Here is a 20,967-nt window from a genome sequence, read left to right as displayed (position 1 = left end):
CAGTTTGTGGAGGAACTAAAATTTTAGGAAGGGAAATTGAAGGTCAGATTACAGGGGATTTTTATTTTGGTTTTGGTTTGTTTGGGTTCTGTTACTTCTCTAGGGACTGATCCAAAGCCCTCAGAAGTCAGACTGAAATGCCTGATGTTCCTTTGGAAGCCTCAGGCACCTTTCCAATGATGTTGGTGGGTTTTGAGTCAGCTCCTGAGTGTGTTTTCCAAACGATAGGAATTTTCCAAGTGACACCTTGATTTCTTCCCTGTACAACCAGACCTGCTTGTCACTTACACATCTTTACCTGTGTTCAACATACAGGTTTGGGGTTTTTTTTTGCTCTCAGAAACAATATGCTGCTAGACACATTTCCTGGAGGGAAATGGACACCTACCTACACACAAAGCTATCCAGCTAATTTATACCTTGTTGAATTTATAATCTTGTCTATGCTTCTATGGACACTTTGTATGGGCTGCAGCTCAAATCCTAAAATAGTCAAGAATTTTTTCCTTTCCCATATAGTATTCTATTTACTTTGACTTTGAAAACAAAAAAAGCGTATAAATGCAATAATGCAGGTAGACTAGAAATACTAGATTGAAAATTTAAAGTAGTTTAGCTTGTCCCATTGTGACTGACAGTGTTGTACGACACCCAACGCTGTACCCTGACATTTTCCAGGCTTTCTCCGTAGCTGAATCTAGTATTAGCTTTGGAAACCCATTGTGTGAGTGGTGGGTGGATGGGTCGGAATCGTGTGCTCTCTACACACTGTATGTTACTCACATCACAAGCTGTATGGCCACTCCATATGCTGTGAAACTGTAAATGATTCCCAAATACACCTGTAACTCTTACCAGGATTGTGAGAAATAAACTATATATAGATCTATATACACACACATAGAGAGATTGTATAATTCCTCCCGTGAGCATCTTCGTGTACCTGGGGGTGCAAGTGGAACCTGCTGTGCCCCCTCCGGAGGTTGTCTGGAGAAAGCTGCGGCTGCCCCATCCCTGGACACATCCAAAGCCAGGGTTCACAGGGTTTGGAGCAACCTGGGATAGTGGAAGGTGTTCCTGCCCGTGGGAGAGGTGGAACGAGGTGAGCTTTAAGTCCCCTTCCAACCCAAACCATTCTATGATTCCTGGATTCTATCTCTGTGTTTCCCAAAGGCCCAATGTTTTCTAGGTGACGCCACTGATAACTGTGAGAAAAGGCAGCTCCTGCCTCAAATAAACTCCAGCCTGCCCAGGGAAAGCAGGATGATTATTGTTTTTCCCAGATAGCAGCTAAATTGAATCGTAGATTTACCCAGAGACACAGGGGAAACATTTCTGGTCCAAGAAATTCCCTATCCCACCGCCTGGTCTCCAGCTTTCACACCCAGTTCTTTGCTGTTACCTTTCTCCTGCCAAATTTCTCCTGTTGATTTTCTGGTTTTGTTTCTAAGATGGCCTGGGACCACCTCCCAAACAAACCATGAGCACTGGGTGATGTCTCTGGGCTCCCTGTGCACAGATTCCCGGCAGGCTCTCCAGGGGAGGAGGGTTTTGGCAGCACGTGTCACTGCACAGGGTTGATGTTGTATTACACCAGCTCCAGTCAGGGTCCCGACTGAACTCTGCAGGCTTCTGGAAATTAATTTCTTAAGAACAGGGCAGAAAAATCCTGTAAATTCCACAGGGTCAGGAAAAAGGGCATCCTTCAGCTGCAGAAATGTAATAATCGGAGGATTTTGCTGCAGAAACACAGCTGGGGACTCGAGTTTTAGTTTGCCTTGATAGCAGCAGGAGATCAAATAAGTTCCTGTTTTCTGGCTGGGAATGCTGGAGCTCAGAGGCTGGGATGGATGGGGGCCTGACCTTCCCACTGGCCCCAGTCAGGGTGTGGGGAATTCCACGTGCCTGGGGCAGTGAAGGGAGGATGGGAAGAGCTGATGGAGCAGAGGTTGGACAGCACTGTCCTTTGTGTTTGTTTAAAAAGCACTGGAGTCACAAGCAGAGAATAAGGACCATAAATGTGATGCTCTGTGATCTGAAGGCTTAGGCTGCTGGAGTGGCACTAAATCCAGAAGTATCCCATACAACAGCAAAACTGAATAGTGAATGAGATGCATTTTTTTTTTCCTTTTAAAAAATAATTTTCTGCTATCTAAACTGGAGTGGTGAGGAACATCCAGATTAACCAGCCTATGGATTTGGAACCCAGCTCTGGAGTGAAAAGGAGACAGATGATTGAAGAGACAGACAAGGTGCCATAAGCTACGTTTCCTTTAGGAAACCAGGCTTAAAATTAAACCCTTTCAAATAAACAAATAAAGCGAATAGCAGAATTGTGCTGTCTTTATTTCACACCTTTCATTTTATAACGGCATTGTGTCTGCAACACAGCAACAGCCAGCAAAGGATAAACCTTTTAAATTCACACAGGGATGACAGATGCAAATCCAGAAACGGAACACTGAGGTTTACGGAGGTGGGGAAATACGGAAACACTGACAGTTGCCGATGGGACGTGGCACTGGGGGATTCTCGGGACACCCGAGGGCTTCCAAAGCTCCCGGCGGCGGCAGCGCTCCCTCAGCGCTTCCCGCGCTTTTCCGCCCCCCTCGGGATTTCGCGCGCTCTCCCCGCCCCTCGGCGCTCCCGCACTGCGCACGCGCGGCCGCACGAGCCTCCGCCGCTGCCCTCAGGCCCCGGCCCCGCCATGTCGGAGCGGCTGGCCAAGCCCTCCTGCCTCATCGTCGCCAGCGCCGCCACCGCGGGTGAGACGCTCTCGGGGGGGCCCCGCCGGTTCGCGGGGAGCCGCCGCTCCGGCATCTGCGGGCGTCCCGCGCTCCCCGTCCCTTCCCAGCGCCGCGGCGGGCGGGGCAGAGCCGGGCGGAGCGGGGCTGTCCCCGGTGCGGCTGTCGCGGCGTGTGCCCGGCCCGCGGCCCTCGCCGTGTGGGTGTCCCGTGTGGGTGTCACTGCAGCCGGGCTGTGCAGCCGCACGGGTGCCCTCGCCGCACAGCTGTGCTGCTTTTCCGTGCGCGCACATCTTCGCTGCAGGTGTGGCCGCCGTGTGCAGCTGTGCTGGTTCGCTCCTCTGCGTGCGGCTTCAGTGGTTTTGAGGGGAAGGAGGGTCGGCTCAGATTGGGTGTTTGGGGAAAGAATCTTTACCCTTGAGGGTGCTGAGGCCCTGGTGCGGATTGCCAGCTGTGGCTGCCCCATCCCTGGAAGTGTTCAAGGCCAGTTTGTATGGGGCTTGGATGGTGGAAGGTGTCCCTGCCCATGGCAAGGGGTTGGTACGAGATGGGCTTTAGGGTCCCTCCCAACCCAAATCATTCCAGGATTCTGTTCCTCAACACATAGCTCACCTCTAAAGAAGGCTGTACATTTCTGATGTCTTAAAATCATTAAATCCTAACAAAATAATCATCTGAATTTATTTAGCTTTCAAGATGAGCAAACACCCAAGCTTGTGTACCTTACTCCATGTGAAAAGTGCATATTATATGGCTCTATGCAGATATTTACTATATGTATTTTGTTGTATTGATTAGTAATGCTGTATTAGCATTTTAATAATATGATAAATGTAGTCTTGTAGTTAAAAGGTAACCTTTGTAGTTAAAATAAGAACTATGTAAGTGGGATTTTTTTAAAAGAAAGGAATGTGACACTTGCACCAGATAGCAGGCACAGGACACCTAAATCTTTCAGAGAAAAGGAATTTATTGTTCTCATATCAGAAGAAACTGAATTCTTCCCACCTGGGTAAAGATCTAAGGCGCCTTAGGATTAGGAGGAAGAAGTTGATGATGACCAGACCGAATCCTTTGTTTGAATGGAATTTATGCATCATGTATGAGGTGTATGAATATTCAACAGGTTATTACTTTTAAGGGTTAATCCTTTGTTAACAGGGGTCCTTTTTCGGGCCTGTGCTGTCCAGAAAAAGGTACCCGGACGTCCGTAACTCTTTGTTCTTACTGTCTCATATTGTCCTAATTCAAATTGTCCAAATGATTATTACTCTAATTGTATTAATGTTTTTTTAACCATGTTATTACTATTAAACTTCTAAATTTTAAAAACAAGTGATTGGCGTTTTTCACGCTGGATAAAGTGTGGCCTGCATTAAACTATCGCTGTTGTTTCCCTAAGGTGTTGGAATCTGTTTTCCAGGTGTTTCAGCCCAGTCGTTCCTTCACTGCTTTACTCTGGCCAGCTCTGCCTTTAACCTGCAAGTGGCAACACCTGGGGTGAGTGAAAATGGACAAATACTGTGATTTCAGCCTGAAACCAATTGATAGCTCAGTTGTAATGAAAAAAAAAAAAGTAATTAATATAGTATTAATTTATTGAGAGGTGTTTTATTTGCCATAGACATTAAGGAACCTGTTTAATTCTGTTTTTTTATACCAAAGTGACCGCAGCCTTTCTATAGCGTGGATTTGGACTTCTCTGTCCAGTATCTGTTCCCACAAAGAGTGAAGGGGAAACTGTTAGCACTAATTCAGTATGAAAATGGAAAACTTGAGTTTTTTGAGAGCTGAAAGCATCTCAGAATCCCACGTGGCCATCCTTCAGAAGTGTCCTGGATGCTTGTGCAGTGATGCTGACCAGAGTGTGTGAACCATGTTGTCCCCAGGGGAAGCCCATTGACTTTGTGGATGTGAACGAGGGCAACGCGCGCTGGATCCAGGACTTCCGCATGAAATCCTACGCCAGCCCCGCCAAGCTGGAGTCCATTGATGGTAAGGGTGTCACCACGGGCCTCTCTGGGAGACAGGGCCTGCTTAGGGCCAGGATTTTAGGGAAGGATGACACAGAAAAGGCAGGAAAATTGTGTTTCAAGAGCTGCAGTTGTTGGTTTACTTTTTGTTTAAGAGAAAGTCCTAGCAACTGCTTTGCAGTTTTGTTATTTATTTTGGAATGGTCATTCTCTTTTAATGTATATGTAATACATACATATAATGTCTGTGTTGTATATAAGCACACAATACATTGTTACTTGTTAGAGATAAATATTTTGCTGGAGTAGGAGCCAGCAGACAGAACAGTTCTAAGTTCTGCTTGAGTCATTAGGGCTCATTAAAAATATATGTTCCTTGTCCTAAGAAGGACCTTTTTCTCTCTTCTGTGTAGCTTTATTAGTTTCTTCAGGTAATTTTTAGCTGATTTATGTGTGTTTGTCCTTTTTTTCCAAATGTGCAGTGGATTTATGGTCAGGCTTTTTGGGTTTTTTACCTGTCTTACAATCTGTTCCTGCTTTCCTCCTGCCCAGGGGCTCGGTACCACGCCCTGCTGATCCCAAACTGCCCTGGGGCTGTGACTGACCTGGCCAACAGTGGGTACCTGGCCAAGATCCTGCAGCACTTCAGCACTGAGAGCAGTAGGTGAACATCCTCGGGGGTTGGGTAAATGAGACAGGGCTCCTGTGCTGCTTCTGCAGGATGGCCGCCTTCCAGAGAATTCAGATGTTTGCATGGCTGAAGAGCATTCCAAACTGGGAAGGAAAAAGGAGGTGTCAAGGGGGGAAACAACTGTCTTGATGGGCCTTTAAAAAAGGAAAAAGAGACTTAGGAAAAAAAAAAAGTGTCCTAAAATGTCTTAAAAAGGTAAAAGGGAGCCTTGAAAAGGGAAAAGAGGTCTTAAAGTATCATAGGGAGCAATGCCAATAGCTTTTCAGAGCTTGTCTCAGAAGAAGGATTTGCTGCCTTGCAGTGGTACAGAAATGGCTCTGTCCAAATCAGCAGCATTCAAGGCTCAGAGCCAAGTGTGGAGTGTCCCAGGATCATCATTAATGCTGCAGTTAATCAAGACTTGGGCTGTGCTCCACATTTGAGCATCTGTGGAGATGTCTCTGGACTTGGAATTAAAATCTGCAATTCTTGTTCTTCCTCTTACTGTAATAGTAATAAAATGATTGTAGCAATTCTTATGCTAGACAATAATTGCTACTGCAGTGTGCAGGAAAGCCCCCACAACCTAAAGGAGCATTATCAGTGCGGTGTAAGTTCACTGCAGGAGGGCAGCATGAGGCTCACCACCCACATCTGTGTTTAAGTATTTGGAGATGCTCACAAATGTGCTTTAATTCTTTTCTAGAGCCTATCTGTGCTGTGGGACAGGGAGTGGCAGCTTTGTGTTGTGCCACCAATGAGGATAAATCCTGGGTTTTCCAGGGATACAGCCTGACAGGGGTAAGGCAAGCTTTTACCTTGTTTTTGCTGTCTCGGGGCTTTTTCTGCTGTGTGATTTCTGGTGGTTCTGGTCTTACCCAGGAACTTCCTGTAAATATAAATTATCAGTTTGGTACCCTTGGCTTGTGCAAGATGTGCAGAGTTGTCTTTGACAAGGGGCCCAGCACTGAGTGCATGAAGGGTTTGTCCCTCTTAAGTGGCGTGTGGGGAATGCTTTCCCCCTGATTGTTCAGTAGACTTTAAACTGAAGAAAAAAAAAAAAAAGAGCTAGAAATTCCTGCTGCAGCTCTTTGCATTTGTTGTTGAGGACTTATAAAATTTTTTTGTTTGTTTGAAGAATGCTGAGGATAAGTTATATTTCTCAAAGTATTGTTTCTTTTTAAAAGGTAGAGGCAGTCGTAGGAAAAAAATCGAAAGAAGTTTTTGGGAAAAAGGCTGTTTGTACAAACTGGCTTGCAATTAAAGCAGCCAGTTACTGCTGATACTTTATGTGCTCTGACCTCACAGCCCATTTCATAGTGTCAGAGTGATGTAAGAGCTTCACTCTGTACAGCTTTCTGGTGTGGAAAATCTACATGGAAAGTTAAGAAACAAGGATTTTGTGACTTACAAAAGCTATTAGTGTTCTCATGTGCTTCTGTTTGAGTTAAGGATTATTTATGACTCTCTCTGGATTGTTACAGTCCATGATGAAGCAATTTAAATCATATTGTGGCCTAGCTATGGTTGCTGTGGAAACCATAAAATTACATTCTTTCCTTTTGTCTATTAAAATTCTAAGTGCTCCTAAATTTTCTGTCTATGAGCTGTTTCCCATATTCATTCCAACATGGATTACTGGTTTTGGACTCTGCAGGTGGCACAGCATCTGTGTCCAAATATTTGTGTGCCACAGACAGACAGGTCTGTGCCTTCCTGAAGTTAATCACACCTGCAGAAACTGTTTGGTGGTGTTATTTTCTCTTTACTTAACTCACCTCAGAGTTTCCAGTTTGCTCCCTGCACAAAATCCCTCAAAGCTGCTTGTGATCATTTTGCTGAGTGAATAGTAGTGGGAACAGAAATATAAATTTCAGGGAAATATGTGCTGGTTTTGCTTGGCTTTTTCTGTAAAAAAGCCAGCCAAACGAATTTCCTTTTGATCTATTTCAGCCCTCTGTGTACGAGCTGGTGAGGCAGCCAAATTTTGCCAGTTTGTCCATTATTGTGGAGGATTTCGTGAAGGATTCTGGAGCTACATTCAGTGGTGGGTCATGCCTGGTGTCTGGGATGGGCACTTTGTGTCTCCCTTGGGAAATGAGTGCTTGAGTGCTGGTTGTGTCCAGCTGAGCAGGATTCTAGCAGGATCTCTCATCTGGCATTCCCATTGCCTCATTTACCGGTATGTCACTGCTCATTTGCAAGGCCAGCTTGGACAGGGCTTGGAGCAACATTGGATAGTGGGAGGTGTCCCTACCTGTGGCAGGGGGATGGGACTGGATGAACTTTAGGATCTCTTCCAACCCAAACCAGTCTGGGAGTCTGTCTGGAATAGGGAAACTTAAACATTCTCTTCGGGGTGCTGAGCAGTTGCTGGTAGATCTGAGCATACTGGGGTGTTGTAATTGGCCAGAAAATGAGTATTTAATTTTTGTAGCATGGTGATCACAGGTCATGTCTGGCATAAGATGAGTTTGTGTTGTAATATGAGGTAATTGTAGCTTTCAGATACATACTTTGAGTTTTTCATTATGAAAATCTCCTGATGTGTATACTTTACCCACCTGCTGTTAACTGAATCAAGGACCCAGTTCTGTCCTTTCAGGAGAGGATTTCCTAGGGAAATTTTTTCAGGGTGGGGGGCTTGAGACTACCCCTCTCTGCTGGGGTAATAGATCAGCACCCAGCAAATCTGTCTGGCCATAATAGTTATGTGTTGTGTTGGGTTTGTCAGGGGTGTGATCCTGGCACTGAGCTCTGACGTAGTCCCTGTGTTTTTCCTCCCGTGTTCAGCCAGCAGCCCAGATGCTGTCCATGTGGTGCTGGACAGGCACCTGGTGACAGGACAGAATGAGAATTCCACCCTTCCTGCTGTCCAGAACCTTCTGATTCTTTGCAATGTCAGGTGAGGCAAGATGGGAACTGGGAACAGCCAGTGGTGAGCTTTTTTTTTGTTTCAGGAGTACTGTCTCTTAGAAGGGGTTTTTCCCCTTGGTTTTCTGCAGAATTGTGTATCCCTTGTGTTTGATCAAGCCAGCTAGGCAGTTGTGTCTTTTGGCAAAGAGCATTTGATTATTGAAAAGAAAAAGATGAAAATGTGTGGGGAAATGCACAGCTGTAGTGGAACTGGCAAAGTAAAATGCTGAATAGGCTTTACTAAACATTTCTGTTCAGGGAAACATCTCTTGTTTCTTGAGCTTTGGCAGGCTGGCTTTGAGTCAGCTCTGATTTAGGATTCTGGGAATGAGTGTATTTAATTTCTTTGGAAATGGCTTGGCTTGTTTGAGTATCATCTTGTCAGATAGAAGAGCCCAAATGAATAACCACAAACCTCTTATTTTGTTCAGGTGAGTGTGTGGTACCAGTCCTGTCCTGTGTACACTAACAGGTCCTGTCATGTCTGGGTGTGTTTCCTTCAGCAGGAAATGAAGGGGAAGGTCTGTTTGCAAAGAGGATGGATGAAGAGCCAGCAGGCTGAGGATTTCCATGGCTGTGACCTGGATAAAGCACCCCTCTGAACCCCTGTCCTGGACTCTGAAGTGACTGTGGCAGTGAAGTGGCAGTGTCAGGTTCTGTGTGGATGGAATGGATGAAGGTTGTCAGAAGCAGCTGGGACACCCCTTTAAATTTTTGCTGCTCCGTTTTCTCACTGCTTCTCTAGACCCTCAGTTTACAGATGTGAGGAACTCTCTTCTCACAACCCCCCAAAAGTTGGTGCTGTGAATACAAATTGCTGAAGCTGAAGCCTTGCTCTGGGTTGGCATTGTGCTGGTGCACAGCGTGCCCTTGTTTTCTTCCTGTTCACATCGCTGGAATTGTGTTCAGAAAGTTTGCTCAGCCTTATTTTTAACATGGTCCTACAATTGTTTATTTGTTCTCTTTTGTGCTGCTTATGTTGTGGGTTTTGTTCTCTTGGAAATACTCCTCTCTGGGAGTACACTGCTGCTGTCTCTTGCTGGAATTTTGTGGACTAGGGCACTGAAAAATGCAGGTAGCTAATGTGGGTCCATCTGAGGACCCAGCTGTAGGGTGGAGTCTGGACTCCTCCTTCCTTCTGAGCTGCAGGTGTGGCTTGAAGCTGAGTGTGGAAAGGAATAACCAGACTGAGATTTTTTTAAAATTGTTGCAGGCTCAAACATACAAAATTGTTGGAAAGTAGATAAATTAACTTTCAGATAATTGATTTTCCTTCCCTCTTGTAATTGTGGGCAGCATTTCTCCAGTGCCCTAAAGAAATAGGGTTGCATTTTTGTTTTCTTACCAGGATATTACAATATTTTGGTTCTAACAAATCATCAGGTAGAGAAATTTTCTCTTTTCTGTGTAAATCCATTTTTTTTTTTAGCTCTGTCTCAAGAATTCAGTGTTATTTGAAAAGACAGACTGCTGTGGGTTTTGCTGGGTCTTCTGCTGTCGCATTCTGGAGCCCTGCTTACAGAACTTTGGCATTGATAGAAATTAAAAACAGAATTTCAAATGAAAATTGTGCTTTGATAGATATTAAATTATCAATCAGCTTTGATAATTTAAATGTTCATTCCTGACAAGCCATCTTGGGGATTTGATGTTGGCAGCATCAGGAAATACTTTCAGCCTGGAAAGCCAAATCTTGTTTGTGAAGTGGGAGACTGTATTTCCTTAGGGTCTTTGTTTCCATGGGATTTTGCCAAAATTGCTACATCTTTTCTCTGCTTACCTGTAAAAATAGAACATTGGTGTCTACCCTGTGTCCTGTTTTTATTCCTTAAATGAGGTTCTGTCCAGGCTTATTCATCTGCTGCTAGGTGAGCAAACAGCATTCAGACCTCTACATGCTTTGTTCAGTCCCCTGTTGTACAATGTTTCCTTATTTTGTGGCATCCAGGACCTGCTGGAATTGCTCTGCTTGTGCCTCTGTCAGGAAGTTGCACAAAGCACACTGCCTGGGTTCTTGATGGTGATTTCTTTTTCCTCCCATATGAGAGCAGAAAAAAGATGAGTTCCTGTGTGTATTTTCACTCTTTCCCATCACACCATGAAGTTGCTCTTGGGAAAACTGGGGGAGAAGGGTGTGGTCGGGCAGCAAGTGGCTGGAGAGGTGATGTGTGCAGGTGTGGGCCAGCAGCTGTGTGAGGTGGCTCTGGTTGTGGTGGGCTGGATTGTGTCACCTTCACAAGTCATGCTGACAAACTGGAAGCCACCTGAGTCATAGAATCATGGAATTTAGGTTGGAAAAGAGCTTTTCAGATCAAGTCCAAGCATCAGAGCAGCATCACCACCATGTTCACCACTCAACCTCAGGTATCACATCCATGTGTTTCCTCAACCCTTCCAGGGGTGGTGACTCCACCACTGCCCTGGGCAGCCTGTTCCACTGCTTGATGTCCCTTTCCATTAAGACATTTTCCCTGATTTCCAACCTAAACTTCCTCTGGCACAACTTGAGGCCATTAGCGGTGATAGCTCTTAAGTTCTTGTACTCTGTGACCAGTTTTAGCCTGGGATTGGAAAAAATTGTTCAAAGAAAACTGTGGGAAAAGAAGGACAAATGAACGTAGGAATCACAAGGTTGTTGAATGTCATCCAGGTATTTTCAGGAAAGTTTTATTCTGTTCATTTTCCATGTTAATTTTGTACTTCAGACGTAAAACTTGATAGTTTATTTGGTATTTTCTTTTACCTAAAAGGTATTTTACATCAACTAAAATCATGAAGTGGCATTACACAAAGAGCAAGGATTTTTGGATAATTCTTGCATTTTAAACTTCCTGTGGGAGTAATTTAGGTACCTCAGCTTGTATCTTCTGTACCTTGTGCCTTGTCCAGCTGAGGAGTCCTGTAAACAATCTCATCCCAGGCATCCAAGCAGTGGGGTTTTTACTGAGGGGTTTTTATCTCTCTTCTTTGTGTCCCAAAGAATTGAAAACCTTCAAATTTGGGAGATTTTTATCCCACATAAACTTTTATTGTTTCAGCATTGTGTTGTGCAGTGCTTGGTGCTTTGGTCCTAGGAATGTTACCAGCCAGGCTTGTTTCCTTGGAAATCTGTTCCTGATAACATCCAGCTGGTGGGTTCTATTGTTTTATTTATTTGGGTGGGAGTTTGGCTTTATTTTCTAGGGTTTTGCTGATTTATTTTTTTGGACTCACAGTGTTACCTCTTCTCTGGGCATAATAGCTGGGATCACATCCTGTTTTCCTCTTGATGTTTTTACAGGCAGATATGGAGGTACCTGCTAGAAGCATCAGAGTGCCTCTGCAGCATGTGGAGCATGATGAATCCAAAGGGATGAGGAGTTTTCTTGGATGTTGGCTCACAGCTGTAAAGGAGCACTGCTGTCCTGCACCCCACAAAGGATTTCTTCACCAAAAAGAGAACTGCCCACCATCCCTAAGTTATGGGAGCCTTTCCTGACAGGTTTACACCTGAGCTGGGAAGAGGGGTGCTGGTGCAGCAGCTGGGAAACTGCTTAATTCTGGAAAACAGAGCCCCAAGACCTGCCTGTGGGTACGATCTCAGTTTTTGTGGTTTTGAGGATCCTGACAAGGTATTTGAGCTCTGGCCCTGTCTGCAGCTGGTGGTGGTTGATCATACCAGCATTCAATTTGTGTATTAACATATTGAATTAAGATTCTTTCTTTGGAGCTTCTGCAGTATAATTTTTTTTTTAATGGAATCTGCTGCTTTGTTCATCTTGTGTGCATTTAAACAAGGGCCAGAAGAGATGGAAGTGGCTCTTTGCTCCTGATTTACTTGAAATTTTCAAATGGAACTGTCTGGGTTTGGTGCCATCCATACTGGCTTGTGATGGCTAGATTGGATAGACATAACCAGTGAATCTAAGGACTAATTTAAAATTACATTCCATGTTGGGAAGATGAATATAAATGGATGTACTTGTTGTGTCTGTTCTTCCAACAGTTCTGCTTTCCTGTACCCTGTGTAAAAAATGGAAGAGATGCCGGGAGCAGCAGTGTATCTCCCTTACCAGAGTGTATGATGGGATGCAAGACACGGCTGGAGGAGGAAGGAAAAGCTTTTCCAACCCCCCTCCAAGCTTTGTGTGTTTGCACAGAGCTGGATGTTGGAATCAGAGAGCAGCCACCACAAGGAAAGGTTGGGAAAAGTGCTGTCAATTTAAAATCAATGCTTTAAAGTTTATCTATTGATTCCTTAGGATTTCTCCAAACATACACCTTGTATCTGCCCCTAATTCTTGAGTCCTGTCCTTGTGACTGTTAGAGCCACAGACGTTTCTGGGAGACAAGAGACATCTCCTGATTTCTTAATCTGAAGAGGTATGGAAATCTGGGAAATCCCAGAAGGAGTTTGTAAGCAGGGCACGGGCAGGGCCCTCGGAGAGATCCCTCCATCTGCTGAAGAAAGGGGAAGTTGAGGAAGAGTTAAGGAGCGAGCACACTTTGTGTGACTGACTAAAGAGCTGTACAAGCTGAAGTTTTATGTGGTGCTTGGTGTTTGTTTTCAGAAAGGATGTGGACTTTGTGGCTTAGCCACGGATGTCAGGCCCCTCACAACATCCATCTGTGCTGCAGAAAGAACCCCGGTGCTGAGGAGGAAACACCAGCTGCCACCACAGGAAGGAAGGGATCCCGTGACTGACCCCGTGACCCCTCTTGCTTCCTCAGCTCTTGAGAGGCATCTGTTGGTAAGTGGAGAAAGGTTAGTCAGACACCTTTTCCTACCTCTTTTTCTTTTTCCCCTTTCACTGAAGTATTTCATTCTCTCTTGAGCACCTTCTGCAATGCTTCAGTTTCATTTGAGCTCCATGGTGTTACTGACCCAGTTGCGTCTCAGCTATGTGAGGGAACAGATTCCATGCACGTGAAGGTTCTTGCCTCACTCAGGAGGAAGAAGGGGCATTTGTTCCAGAAGCTCCAAGCCTCTGGCCAGCCAGTTTGATAGCACCAAGTCCCCAAATTCTGCGTACCCAAATCCCTGCCCTGGTGGTGCAGTGTGTGGTGTTAGAGCACAGCAACCTGCTCAAGGCAGAGGGTGGAATGAGATGGTCTTCAAGGTCCTCTTCCAACCCAAACCATTCTAGGAACCTCTCTTGGAATTCTCAGTTTAGTAAAACTGAAAAATGCAAAATAGGTTAAATTGAGAAGGGATGTGCAGTGGGGGGTCCGATGGCTGTAGGGAGGGGCAGGGTCAAGCTTTTAGTGCTTGACTTTGACAGGAAAAAAGGTCACCTCCCTTTGGGCAGTCTGCTTTCTGCCTGGTCTGCTTCCCCCCTTGCCAACAGCTGTAGGACAGAGGGTCTGGATGAGTCCCCTGGGGACTTCACCTCCCTCTGTCAGACTGGCACTGTTCCCAGCACTGGCTGGGAGGGCAGCACCAGCTGTCTGTGTCTGATTGTAGCTGGCTGTCCCTTTGGCTGGAACAGCAGCTCCCAGGTTGTTCTGGATGTGCTGACAGCAGAGCTGCTGTGTCACACTGGGGGAGGATCAGTGGCTCCCTTGGTCTGGACTGAGCACGTGACTATCAGTGCTGGAGCCACACTGCTGCCTTTTCTCCCTTTGTTTTAAGTTCAGACATCGTTTTCAGGAAACAGCAAATTGCATCCATGTATGAGCAAGGATCTCTTAGAACCATGGAATGAATCACTGAGGTTGGAAAGGACTGAGACCACCAAGTCCAGCCATTCCCCCAGCACTGCCAAGGCCACCACTATCCCTGTCCCCAGGTGCCACATCCACGTGTCTTTTAAATCTCTCCAGGGATGGGGACTCAGCCCTGGGCAGGCGTGCCAGCTTGGACAGCTTTCAGTGAAGGAATGTTCCCTAATATCCAATCTAAACCTTCCCTGGCACAACTTGAGGCCATTTCCTTCTTGTCCTATCACTTGTTTTTGTCTCCTCTTCATAGAACAGGATCTGTATAAACAAATAAGATAGACATATATATTTTGACATATATATGTGTCTTACTGGAGTGATGGTGGGTTTTGTACCAAGAGGGGCTTGTGAAATCTGTGTTTGCTCTTTAAAACAACCTGAAATTAAAAACTGTTTTCTTCAATGTGTTAGGACTGAAGACTTAATAAGGAATTTGAAGATTAAAATCCTATCAGATGTCTCCTGAAGCAATGAATCAACCATGTTACAAGGCAAGTTGGTTTTAATTTGCATGTATTGACAAAAGTGCCACAAAAATTTGAAATTCCATTTGTCCCTTTGCAAATTGATAAAAAAAAAAAAAAAAGCATGATACAGAAATCTATCCATACACAGCATGATACTTGTACAGGTAAGATATTTGTACATCCACTGAACCTCTGGTGATCCACCTCAGCTTGGAGCACTCAGGGAAATGCTGATTATTATTTTTTCTTTTTTTATTTTCCATTTTCAGTGCTGAACATTCGCTCCTAGAAAAGAATAAATGAAGCACAGCTGAGTAAGAGTTTGGGAATGCTGCAAGGAGCTGCCAGTCACCAAGTGCCTAGATCAGGTATACTGAGTATTTCTTTCCCAAAAAACACAGTTTGATGAATCCTATGTGAAAGCCTCTCCACAATTTAACATATGATTTTGACAGCAGATCTGCTCTTTCTTAGTGCCTGCAAGTACAAACATGATTTATTCCAGCTCACTACCTGCAGATTATTTGTGTCCTGTGCTGATGCCTACAGCTCAGAATCAGATTTAAGGGACTTCTCACTTTGACAGTTATCCTGATGAGCTGCCAGTCCTGCGGCTCAAGCTCAGGCATAGCCCACACCTGGCACCAATTCTTCCTTGGCATGCAGCGAGGCTTACCAAGTTCACTGAATTTAGGTGGCCTGTCCTACATAACCTGTCCAAAGACCTGCCCAGACTTGTTTAATCCTCAGCCACACTAGGCTGGTTGCAGTACATGGGAGGAGCATGATATCTACCTTTAACATCCTCTCCAGCTTAACTGCATCTGCAGCAAATCTCCTGATGCCATCAGAGAGCTTTTCCACAGCCATCTGGTCTTCGTTGTGGTGCCAGCGGAATGCCTTCTCGTCCAGGTGCATCTTCTCAAGATCACACGTCTGAGCTGTGCAGGAGAAGTAGAAAAGCAAACAGACCAGGTGATCAGATTCTTATCAAATTCAGACTTCCTAAAATTGTCTTGAGTTGTGACCATTTCTGTGTGTTGGAAAAATTTTAAATACTTTCAGTATGACTTGCCGAAGGAGCATAGTCTGGGATGTGAGATTGAAAGTACTCCTGATATGGCTGGAGGAGAACAAAAAAGAAAAAGAAAAAGGTAGCCTAATAAATCAGTTTATCTTAAAACAGTGTTTGTGTTTCTCATTATCTTGTACCTGCTGCAGAATGGCACAGCAATTCCAGGCCTGTTCTAAGGAATTGTGTAACCACCCCACAGCAGTGAGATGTTCTAAGCAAATATTCTGAACAATCGGGGCTTTGATTATTTGGCAAGAACTAACAAAAGCTCGCTTGATAGCAGGCTCCTAGGCCAGCAGCAGCCTGTGGGCAGCAACCCATGGCTACAGCTGTGCACAGAGCTGCTTTGAGATGTAAACCAGCATTTTAATGAGGCTGCAGAAAATGGAGAGTATCAGAATCCTTGAATTATTTGGGTGGAAAGGAACCTTAAAGCCCATTCAGTTCCACTCCCTGGCCACAAGCAGGGACACCATCCATTATCCCAGATTGTTCCAAGCCCCATCCAACCTGGGCTTGAAGTAGCATAATGGGAGCAAGGATTCCAAGCCATCATTGGCACAGTGTCACCAGAACAAATCACTCAGTCTTGTGTATGCTTAGTTTCTAATTTCTGGAGGGAGTGAAAACACCTCTTGAGATTAAGGTGGAACCAAGTTTGGCATCTTTGCTACTGTTCAGTAAAATTTCATCCTGAGCATGTGCAGATTAATTTTCCTCCTCTCTGCCTGTCCCATAGGGAGAAGTGCAGAGTATGGAAGCACACTCCAAACCCACTGCAATCCAATTACTGCTCAGTGTCAGCAGTTGTAGCAGTAATATTGTACTGAGGCTACAGTATTTCCTTCTGAGGCTACAATATTTCCTCTAGGAAATTTGATTTATCCCTAAAGCAGGCTGGCAGCAAGTAGCACAGCACTGACCAGAACCCCAGACTCTCGACACTGCAGAAGAAAGGAAGTCAGAACAAGCCCCTGGGAGCAGACTCACCCTCTTTGACACTGAGTGTGGGAGTTAACTTGACATGCTCTTTGCTGAGCTCTGCCAGGAGCTTGGGCGAAATGGTGAGATAGTCACAGCCTGTGAGTGCTTTGATCTGGCCCGTGTTGCGAAACGAGGCACCCATCACAATGGTTTTGTAGCCAAACTTTTTGTAGTAGTTATAGATCTTGGTGACACTCTTCACTCCTACAAGTAGAAACCAGCAACTGTATTGTAAGTGATTATTTAGAACATGCTCTAACCCAGCATTTGCCATAAGAGGGTTTTTATGAGTAAACTGTTTGAGCAGCTGTTGTTTTCTCAGCAGTGTGCTCACCTGGATCCTCCGAAGGCTCATAGGTTTTCTTGTCTCCATTTGCGACGTACCAGTCCAGGATCCGTCCCACGAACGGGGAAATCAGAGTAACTCCAGCTTCAGCACAGGCAACAGCCTGAGCAAAGGAGAACAGCAAGGTCATGTTGCAGTGAATCCCGTACTCGGCCTCCAGAACCCTGCAGACACAGGCTGGCTTAGAACAGCACTTCGCTCAGAAACCTACAGAATTCATACTCAGGAACAAGCTGCTAAGTTCAAACTACTGAATTCCCTGAGTTAATTTAGGAATGGGGTGCACAAGTTGTCAGCTAACAACAAATGTTTTGTGCTGCCAAACTCTGCTTTATTAATGCTCTTCCTCCAGCTAAATGCAGCCAGCTTAGCAGGGCATTTCAGGAAACTGTGGCCTGGCCCTTGTATGAAGAAACTTTGCCTATTTCAACAGCAAGATGTGGCAGGGCGCCTTCTGTGCTCATGACAGACTTCCTCATGCCGTGCTTTCAGCACTGCTGTTTATTCAAGTGCAGAATGCAATGTCAGTGCCTGTGGGTAGGCAGGAGCATGCCATGAATCAGCACACCAGGCACACACAGCCTTACCTGCCAGCCTGGATTCCTTCCCATGTTGAAGAGAGCTTGATGAGAATCCGATCTTTACCAACCCCTACTTCCTTGTAGAGGTCGATGAGGCGCCTCGCCCTTTGAATCATTCCTTCCTTATCAAAGGACAACCTTTAAGGCAAGAGCAGCATTGTTTAAAACTGATTTATTATTTTTTAAAAATTCTCTGCCCCAAGGGAAAACATTATTCTGTTTTATCAGCATTTGCATGCCAACAGCAGGTTTGTGTTCTCAGATTCCTCCTGGACTATCAGCCTTTCAAGGAAGTTTCTCATAATGAATTCAGAAGCTGAGCATTAACAAAAATTGGCAAGTTAATTGAGCAAGTTAACAGCCAAATCCTGTTCAAGTCTTGGAAAAAACTGTTCAAACAGATCTCTTGCTAAATTGAGCAGCTATTATCACATAGATGAGAATTAGCAAAACTACAACTGCAAGTGTGAGGTTTCCCTTGCTTAAGCAGCAAGAGGAAGATTATGAAAATCTAAGGTCAGTGCTACTTGTTTTTGTTACAGAGTTCTAGTCAAACTAAGGGAAATCCACACTCTTTGTTATTAATAATGTAAGTCCCACTGGTCTTCTAGGCAAAAAAATCTTTCTCCAACTCAGGTTACTTTTTGTGTTTACAAATATCCAGGATCACGCAGAGGGAAAAGAGCCAACCTTGCATCTACTTCTGTGGACACACGGCCAGGTATCCTCTTCAGGATTTCAGCTCCAAATAACACAAAAAGTTTGTCAGAAGCATTTTTGATCTGCTCCTCTTCTGACCTGAAAACCACAAAGAGCAAAAGCATTTATGGGTTTATAAAAAAAAGGTGAGTTTACACTTTGCTGTGGATTTGAAGATCAAATTTCACAGCCCATTTAACATTAAATTCCAGAGTTCAAATGAGCCACTTCTGTCCTGCCAGCAGGATTAGCCTTTGGACACTCTTTCCTATATTGCAGTTGCTTTCCTGAGCAAGGAGGGCCAGGTGTAAGCTGGGAAATGAGGATGCACTTCTGTTAAACACATCTGAAATGGGCATAAGGAATTTTTCTCCAAGTGGGCCTTTTGGGGCAGGAGACAAACCCACAAGTACATGAGGGGGAAACCCCAGTACATTGCTTGTATATAAAAAAGGCATTTTAAATATAGGTCTGTTGTAAATACAGGAAATGAAACCCCTCTTTACTTACCCACCAAGCTTCTTTCCATAGGCAACAGCATCATCCACAAGCTTCTGGTATGCTGGCATCTGAGCCGCAGCAAGGATCAGGGAGGGGTTTGTGGTGGCATCCAGGGGCTTGTACTCATCTATGGCTAAGGAAAGAAAACCAGCCTGTTTGAAACAGCCAGCCAGCCTGAGAAATCAAGGGTTTTGCTTAACCAGGTGAGAATGTAAACATTTGTTAATGACAGAGCACATCAGTGGTGTTTAAACACTGCCTGAAGGCTGGTTTGTGCCAGAGCACAGAACAACTGGGCTGCAGTCACAAGATACAGCAAACTTTAAAGTTTATAAACTACAGAAATCGCCCAGAAGTATAAACCTGTGGAAATGATGGATGGAGAGAAGTAGTACTAATTTCCAGACTTCATCCCAACAAGCATAGCTGAGCTCCAGGAATCACAGAGGGGAATAAAGAACAGGGGCCCTTCCCTTCAAGCAGTCAGAAATTCAGGCTTTTGTCTGTGTCCAACCGATGGAGCCAGGACAGGTGAATTCACCTGTGAGGCTCCAGCACCTTTTCTCACTGCTTTTTAAACCTTTTCCACACAGCTGCAGTTTCTCAGTATCTGCTCTTCTCATTTCCTTGTCCTACCAGGAAGACACTTGACCCTTGGTCTCACCCTAAGCCCTGGACTATTCCTGTTCCAGGTGATGCCAGGTTTTGCTCCAGCAGGCTGTGGCACACATTGTCTGGCTGTAGTCACAGCCTGGCACCAGGGCAAACCTGCAGAGCCTCTGCAGGTTGCTCAGCACTTTTCACTATACAATTGAAATGTCAAAAAAATAACAAAATTTGTATTACCAGCCCCTTCTCGGCATTTCTGCACAGGGATGAAACCCCAAGTGAGAGAGTGCAACTGTACTAAAAGTAAGTCTTGCTTTTCCATAGATCCCTCCCAGGCAATGATCAGGATCCTGGAGTGAGGTCCACTCCATACAAACAGCTCCTTCAGAACTTCAATTCACGTGAGTACTGCTTAAAGCATCTGTACTGACACCTTCTACACACACCACTGGGAACCAGCAGCAGCAACAACCACCTTCACCTCCACCAGGGTTTAACCTGCCAGGAGTGAGCCAGGTAAGGCTCTTGCCTTGTGAGGGCTCTAAGAATAACACCCAGCTGATAAGAGCAGCCCAGAGAACAACTTGGGGATGTCCTGAGCAGGGCCAGGAGCTGGACTCGATGATCCCTGTGGGATATTCTACAATCCGTACTGTGCCTGCACACAAACACCCCCTTGGCCATCCTGGGGGTTTGTTTTTTGATTGTGTCTGGGCTGTTGCCACCCCTGTGCTCTCTCCACCTTAAGTTTAGTACTCTTAAGACATTTGACAGTGGCTGTTTAGGATTGTTTACTGTTACACCAACAGGATTAGGCAAGCAGTGGAGAGGGATTACTGCGGGCCCGGGTGAGGACAGGACAGGATTCAAGGGCTGCTCTCCACAACCCAGAGACACCCAGGGGAGGCAGTTCTTGGCTCTGATGGACCGAGCAGGCTCCATGTCCGGGCCGGGCCAGGCAGTGACAAGCTTGGGAACAAGTGGCTTTTTAATCGAAGGCCACCTCCCTTTCTCAGAGAGGACTGTGCTGGCTCATTCTCAGGAGATAAGGGAAACAAAAGCACTCTGGCATTATTTTTACATAATCCTGTAATGATGGGGTTGGAAGCGACCTTAAAGATTGCCCAGTTCCACCCCCTGCCACGGGAAGCGACACCCTCCGCTGGACCGGGTTGCTTGGAGTTTGGAAAAACCCCAAACGGGTCCCAGATCTAGACAGGTCACTGGAAGAAAACTCGAATTCATTAGCACAGCAGAGCCTGGCTTGAGTCTGACAGCACGCAGAGATGAACGTGGTGGTCAGGGCACCGCCGAGGGCAAACTGGGAGAAGATCACGGGAGGCTCTGGAAAATCTGCCCTGGGATGGGAACCAAGGCGCCGCCACCGAGAGCCTCCCCCCGCCCCCCTCCGCCCGCAGGGTGGTTCGCTCCCCCCAGCGCGTGCCCCTTTGGCCGGGCGCGCCCACTCTCTGTGAAGGGGGGCGGGAGAGGGGGCTAAGGCGAAGATGCGGTGACAGGATCCCCTCGCGCCGCCTCTCACCGTTGAAATCCCCGGTGTCCGCCACCACCGTAGTGTGGTGCTTGAGTTGGTCCAGCGCCGATTCCATCTTCTGCCGCTTCACGGGGGACACCGACATGTCCGCGGCTGTGGGGGCTCGCGTGCCTATAAGGGACGGTGCGTGCCCGGAGGGAACCGGCCTGC

The 20,967-nt window shown here is 45.7% G+C and overlaps 2 protein-coding genes across 5 annotated transcripts; one reads left to right on the top strand and one right to left on the bottom strand.

The window, feature by feature from the left end:
- The first annotated feature begins 2,638 nt into the window (after positions 1–2,638).
- GATD1 (glutamine amidotransferase class 1 domain containing 1) lies at positions 2,639–10,076 on the top strand. Of its 4 annotated transcripts, none has more exons than XM_084207083.1 (8): positions 2,639–2,765; positions 4,168–4,244; positions 4,634–4,739; positions 5,270–5,377; positions 6,094–6,188; positions 7,341–7,434; positions 8,181–8,292; positions 8,810–8,944. In XM_084207083.1, exons 1-8 carry the CDS (start codon positions 2,708–2,710, stop codon positions 8,814–8,816), a joined length of 657 nt encoding a protein of 218 aa, XP_084063209.1. In that variant the 5' UTR covers positions 2,639–2,707; the 3' UTR covers positions 8,817–8,944. The 4 variants fall into 4 exon arrangements, with proteins under 4 accessions (XP_084063209.1, XP_084063208.1, XP_084063210.1 ...); XM_084207082.1 differs by having other exon boundaries at positions 8,807–8,937; XM_084207084.1 differs by lacking the exon at positions 8,181–8,292 and having other exon boundaries at positions 8,807–10,076.
- A 4,316-nt stretch (positions 10,077–14,392) lies between these two features.
- Positions 14,393–20,967, bottom strand: TALDO1 (transaldolase 1). The gene is made up of 8 exons (XM_084207760.1): positions 20,806–20,967; positions 18,666–18,789; positions 18,147–18,254; positions 17,463–17,594; positions 16,864–17,039; positions 16,536–16,733; positions 15,266–15,411; positions 14,393–14,755 (listed from the first exon to the last, which is right to left on the bottom strand). The coding sequence occupies exons 1-8, from the start codon at positions 20,900–20,902 to the stop codon at positions 14,723–14,725; spliced, it is 1,014 nt and encodes a 337-aa protein (XP_084063886.1). The 5' UTR covers positions 20,903–20,967; the 3' UTR covers positions 14,393–14,722.

Source organism: Fringilla coelebs (assembly GCF_963513975.1).
Source record: "Fringilla coelebs genome assembly, chromosome: 6".
Lineage (NCBI taxonomy): Eukaryota > Metazoa > Chordata > Aves > Passeriformes > Fringillidae > Fringilla > Fringilla coelebs.
The sequence above is the reverse complement of the archived record's forward strand: the minus strand, read 5'-3'. Positions and strand labels throughout refer to the sequence as shown.

What these genes read in the sequence shown, in the direction of transcription:
- GATD1 (XM_084207082.1), top strand. Translation starts at nt 2,708, where the DNA reads ATGTCGGAGCGGCTGGCCAAGCCCTCCTGCCTCATCGTCGCCAGCGCC. An exon ending in CGCCAGCGCCGCCACCGCGG is followed by an intron (nt 2,766 to 4,167) that starts GTGAGACGCTCT and finishes TCTGTTTTCCAG; the next exon opens with GTGTTTCAGCCCAGTCGTTC. An exon ending in TTCTGGAGCTACATTCAGTG is followed by an intron (nt 7,435 to 8,180) that starts GTGGGTCATGCC and finishes TCCCGTGTTCAG; the next exon opens with CCAGCAGCCCAGATGCTGTC.
- TALDO1 (XM_084207760.1), bottom strand. Translation starts at nt 20,902, where the DNA reads ATGTCGGTGTCCCCCGTGAAGCGGCAGAAGATGGAATCGGCGCTGGAC. An exon ending in GGACACCGGGGATTTCAACG is followed by an intron (nt 18,790 to 20,805) that starts GTGAGAGGCGGC and finishes TTCTTTCCTTAG; the next exon opens with CCATAGATGAGTACAAGCCC. An exon ending in TGAGCCTTCGGAGGATCCAG is followed by an intron (nt 16,734 to 16,863) that starts GTGAGCACACTG and finishes TTCTACTTGTAG; the next exon opens with GAGTGAAGAGTGTCACCAAG.